The sequence below is a fragment of the Frankliniella occidentalis genome, unplaced genomic scaffold (assembly GCF_000697945.3).
Source record: "Frankliniella occidentalis isolate FOCC.00 unplaced genomic scaffold, Focc_3.1 Scaffold1115, whole genome shotgun sequence".
In the NCBI taxonomy this organism is placed as follows: Eukaryota; Metazoa; Arthropoda; class Insecta; order Thysanoptera; family Thripidae; genus Frankliniella; species Frankliniella occidentalis.
The window spans coordinates 15,296-19,384 of NW_026268221.1; the positions used below are offsets into that span (position 1 = coordinate 15,296).

Here is a 4,089-nt window from a genome sequence, read left to right on the forward strand (position 1 = left end):
CTAAAGACTTTTTGTGCAGTTCCCCCAAATTCTGCTGTCTACTCAAACGAGTTATAAAGTCCTATAAGAAGAACCGACCCTTTATAAAAGTGTGCATTTTTTTCCACCTAGGTTTTTCTCCGGTTGACAATTTTGTTTCGTCGGCGCAACCCCCACCTGAGCGTGCAGCATGCCGACGCCCGAAATCTCGCCGGCGATCGGCATCGACCTGGGCACCACCTTCTCCGTGGTGGCCGTCTACCGGAAGAGGAAGGGCGAGATCATCCAGAACGACGCTGGCAAGAGGACCACGCCGTCGTACGTGTCCTTCACCGACGCCGAGGAGTACGTCGGCGAGGCGGCCAAGGAGCTGGCCAACAGGAACACACTCTATGGTGAGTCAACCGAGTGCGGAGGGGGGAGGGGGGAGGTATGCCATAAGTACCCCTAAAATTACCGAGCGGGGTTTGTTTCTTTCTCCAGATTCCAAGCGGCTGCTCGGACGCCGTTTCGAGGATGACGTCGTCCAGCGGGACATTGAACACTGGCCGTTCAAGGTCATGAATGACGGCGGCGTGCCCAAGTACGAGATCACAAGGGATGGCCTGCCGACCATGTTGACGCCCGAAGAGGTGGGTTTCACGGACGGGCCGACCCCGCAGGCCTGCATCAGGGAATACCTTCTGTGTGTGTGTCACTTCTTTTTCGCAAGTCTTTGGTGTGGGAATGCCTTCTTGTTACCCCTTATCTTGTTGGAGCTAGAGCTCGAAGGCCAAAGAGGCTGCAACGCATGGAATATCTCCCCCCCCCCATTTTCCCCGTTGCCCCGCCCCTTTTAATTGCAATCCACTTTGACGGGCAGGTATCGGCGAAAATTCTGAAGGCCATGAAGGTGACAGCTGAGGACAGTCTGGAGAGGTCCGTCGAGAAGGCCGTCATCACCGTGCCCGCCTACTTCAACGACTCGCAGCGACAGGCGACGCTGTCGGCAGGTAAGGTCGCGAGGGTCGCGTCGTGCCTTGTCGGTCACCTGTTGCACCACCACCTCTCACCTTTCACCACCCCGCCCCTCCGCAGCCAGGCTGGCGGGTCTCGAGGTGCTGGAGCTGCTCAACGAACCCACTGCGGCCGCCATCGCCTTCGGCTTCGACAAGGGCCGGGAGCAGACCGTGCTCATCTTCGACCTGGGCGGCGGCACGTTCGACGTGACCGTGCTGCATATATGCAGCAACAACTATCAGATCAAGGCCCACGGCGGGGACACCCACCTCGGCGGACAGGACTTCGACGCCCAGCTGCTGGAGTACGTCATTGAGGTGTGTGTGTGGTGAGGGGGGGGGGCGGTCTTATTTCCCCGGCGTCTAGCGCTGACCACTGTGCGTGCACTTGTCCTCCCGCAGGACATCAAGAAGAGCCTTGGCATCGACCTTCAGAGGGACCGCGAGGACGACCCCGAGCTCATGCACGAGCTGCGTGCGGCGTGCGAGCTGGCCAAGCGCAAGCTCTCCACCATGCCCCAGACCACCATCAACCTCTTCCTCAACCGGTACGGCAAGGGCTACCGGAAGGACATCACCAGGGCCTTCTTCGAGGACCTGTGCCTCGCACAGTTCCGGAAGGCCATCAACATCCTGCCCGAGGTGCTCAGTGAAGCCAAGGTGAGAGCAGTGAGCAGTGCAGGGGTGTCGCCCGAGGGATACTTCGACATAAATTCGGGCGTACATCAGTTTTTCTGTTCGGGGGGGGGGGGGTAGTACGCCTCGTGTCACTCCACCACCCCTCGGCGGGGGTGTGCGCCGACCTCTTCAGCGACTAACGTCCCACCTTTTGCTCACAGGTGACCAAGGACGAGATCGACGAGGTGGTCCTGGTGGGCGGCTCGACCCGCATCCCCAAGATCCGCAGCTTGGTGCAAGAGTTCTTCGACAACAAGGAGCTCAACAAGTCCGTCAACCCCGACGAGGCGGTGGCGCTTGGCGCGGCCATCAGGGCAGCCTCGCTGACGGGCCAGGCGGGCGCCAAGCAGGTGGTGATGAAGGACGTGACGTCGCTCTCGATGGGGGTGGCCACCTCCGACGGGCTCGTCGCCGTCCTCATCCCCCGCAACACTCCGCTGCCTTACAAGATCACCAAGCCCTTCACCACGGCCAGCGACAACCAGGAAGAGGCCGAAATCAAGGTGTGCCAGGGCGAGCGGGCGCGCTGGGAGCACAACCACATCCTGGGCGACTTCACCCTGGCCGTGCCCGCCAGGCCCAAGGGCCAGATCGACATCGACACGACCTTCTCGCTGGACGCGGGCGGCGTGCTGACCGTGACCGCCGTGGAGAGGTCCTCCAAGGAGCAGGCGAGCGTGACGCTGCAGTGCGAGTCGAGGCTCTCGGAGCGCGAGCTGCGAGAGATGCTGGAAAGGGCCAAGCTGCACAGCAACGAGGACGACGAGGAGCGCGACAGAGCCAGGAAGGAGCGCTACAAGCTGTAGGCCGGACTTGCCCCCTTTTTGTATTGTACATTCCTTGTTTTCATCATTTACTTTGTGGTTTGCAAAGTGAGACACACATTGAAGATCGTTAATCATTGTCATATTTTAGCACTAAATTTTTGGTTCGTAATTGCCACACTTCTACAGACTGATGTGTCAAAATTTGATGTGCTGTGTTCTGAATAATTCTTGATTAAAATAAATCATATTCATGTCTGCATTCGTTTTGAGATTTCATTCCCAAGGACCAATTTTAATTTTGGAGAAACGGGACAATTAAAATTTTGAAACAGCACGATTTTATTAACTAACATGATTTTTAATGTCTAAATTAACACAAATTTGATACTGTACAGTGGAAACAAAAAATGCAATTGCTACAGTTTGATAGTGCAAAATTTCTAAGGAAAGGAGGATTCTCAGAAAAAAAATCTTACTTAGAAAAGGAATTACAACTGTGGAAAAAGACTAGAAATCCATCTGGCCCTAATCCCCACAAACGATAAAGTAACATACAAAGTACTTTAATTCAAATTATCCAATCACGGAGTAACAGTCTTTGCGTGAGTCATGGTGAAACAAAACATAAATCACAGATTCCCAAATTGTAAGTGATGGCCTTGCAGGCACGAGGAGCAAGGCACTGTAAATCACGGGTTCGTGCCGGGGGCCCAGGGGCGGGTGGCAGCGCGGAGGGCGCCGGCGTGGAGCTGGTCCTGGGCGCGCTGGCCCCGCGGCGGCAGGAGGGGCGCCGTGAGCGCCACCGTGAGGGCGTCGTGGAGGGCGGGGAACTCCTTGGCGAACCGTGCCCTGCTCGGCAAGCCGCACATCAAGGCCTCCAGGGAGGTGAAGCGGTCCGGGAACTGGGCGTAGAAGGCCTGGATGTCCGTCTGCAGCTGCCTCGCCGCCTTGGTCTGGCCCCGCGTCTTGGTCACCGTGGCGCCCGCGGTGACTGCGGCGTGGTCGCCGCGCCCGCCGTTCCCATCCCCCAGGACGTGGATGATCGCTTCGAGGAGAGAGAGAACTGGGCCCCAGGACTCCCTCCACTGCTGGAGCACAGTGTCAGTTGTGTCCTGACACATCTGTACGATGTTTTGAGAATCTGTCAGGTCACTTTGCAATTTAAACTTGAGCTTAGGTTTGAAAGAGTCCGTTGGGAAAGAGAAGGATTCCTGAAGAGCGATAAACAGGTTCTTAATGGAATCGCTATGTTGGTGAACCAGATCGTCCTCAAAACGGGGCATCACACGGAACAGCTCGTGGCATATCAAGAGACAAGTATCAAATGGGTTTTCCTTGATGGGCTTTATCTTAGTCTTGATTGCCTCGCCAAGGATCATGAGCGATGGGTCCGTTCTCATGACGGTGTCGAGCGCCATTGACAGCCTGACCCGCTCTTCTGACACGAAGTGAACGGCAGAGGTGTACGTGAGCCAGGGGTCGTCCCCGGGCCTCAGGGAACGGCACTTCTCCTGCAGGACCTGAAACCGTACGAGGGGGTGTATCAGTCGCGGCACCGCCTACTAGCTTGATATCTGCAGACGGACTGACAGTAAACTTTGACTAAAACACAGCGATATTACAAAACAAGACACCCATATTTTGAAGACCAGCGTTTAGTATAAGTG

General features: G+C 56.3%; 1 protein-coding gene across 1 annotated transcript; it reads left to right on the top strand.

Moving 5' to 3' along the window:
- The first annotated feature begins 82 nt into the window (after nucleotides 1-82).
- On the top strand, nucleotides 83-2,681 carry LOC113213410 (heat shock 70 kDa protein-like). Its single transcript, XM_052275886.1, has 6 exons — nucleotides 83-374; nucleotides 463-611; nucleotides 842-971; nucleotides 1,057-1,295; nucleotides 1,380-1,637; nucleotides 1,817-2,681. The coding sequence occupies exons 1-6, from the start codon at nucleotides 170-172 to the stop codon at nucleotides 2,459-2,461; spliced, it is 1,626 nt and encodes a 541-aa protein (XP_052131846.1). The 5' UTR covers nucleotides 83-169; the 3' UTR covers nucleotides 2,462-2,681.
- The last annotated feature ends 1,408 nt before the right edge of the window (nucleotides 2,682-4,089 follow it).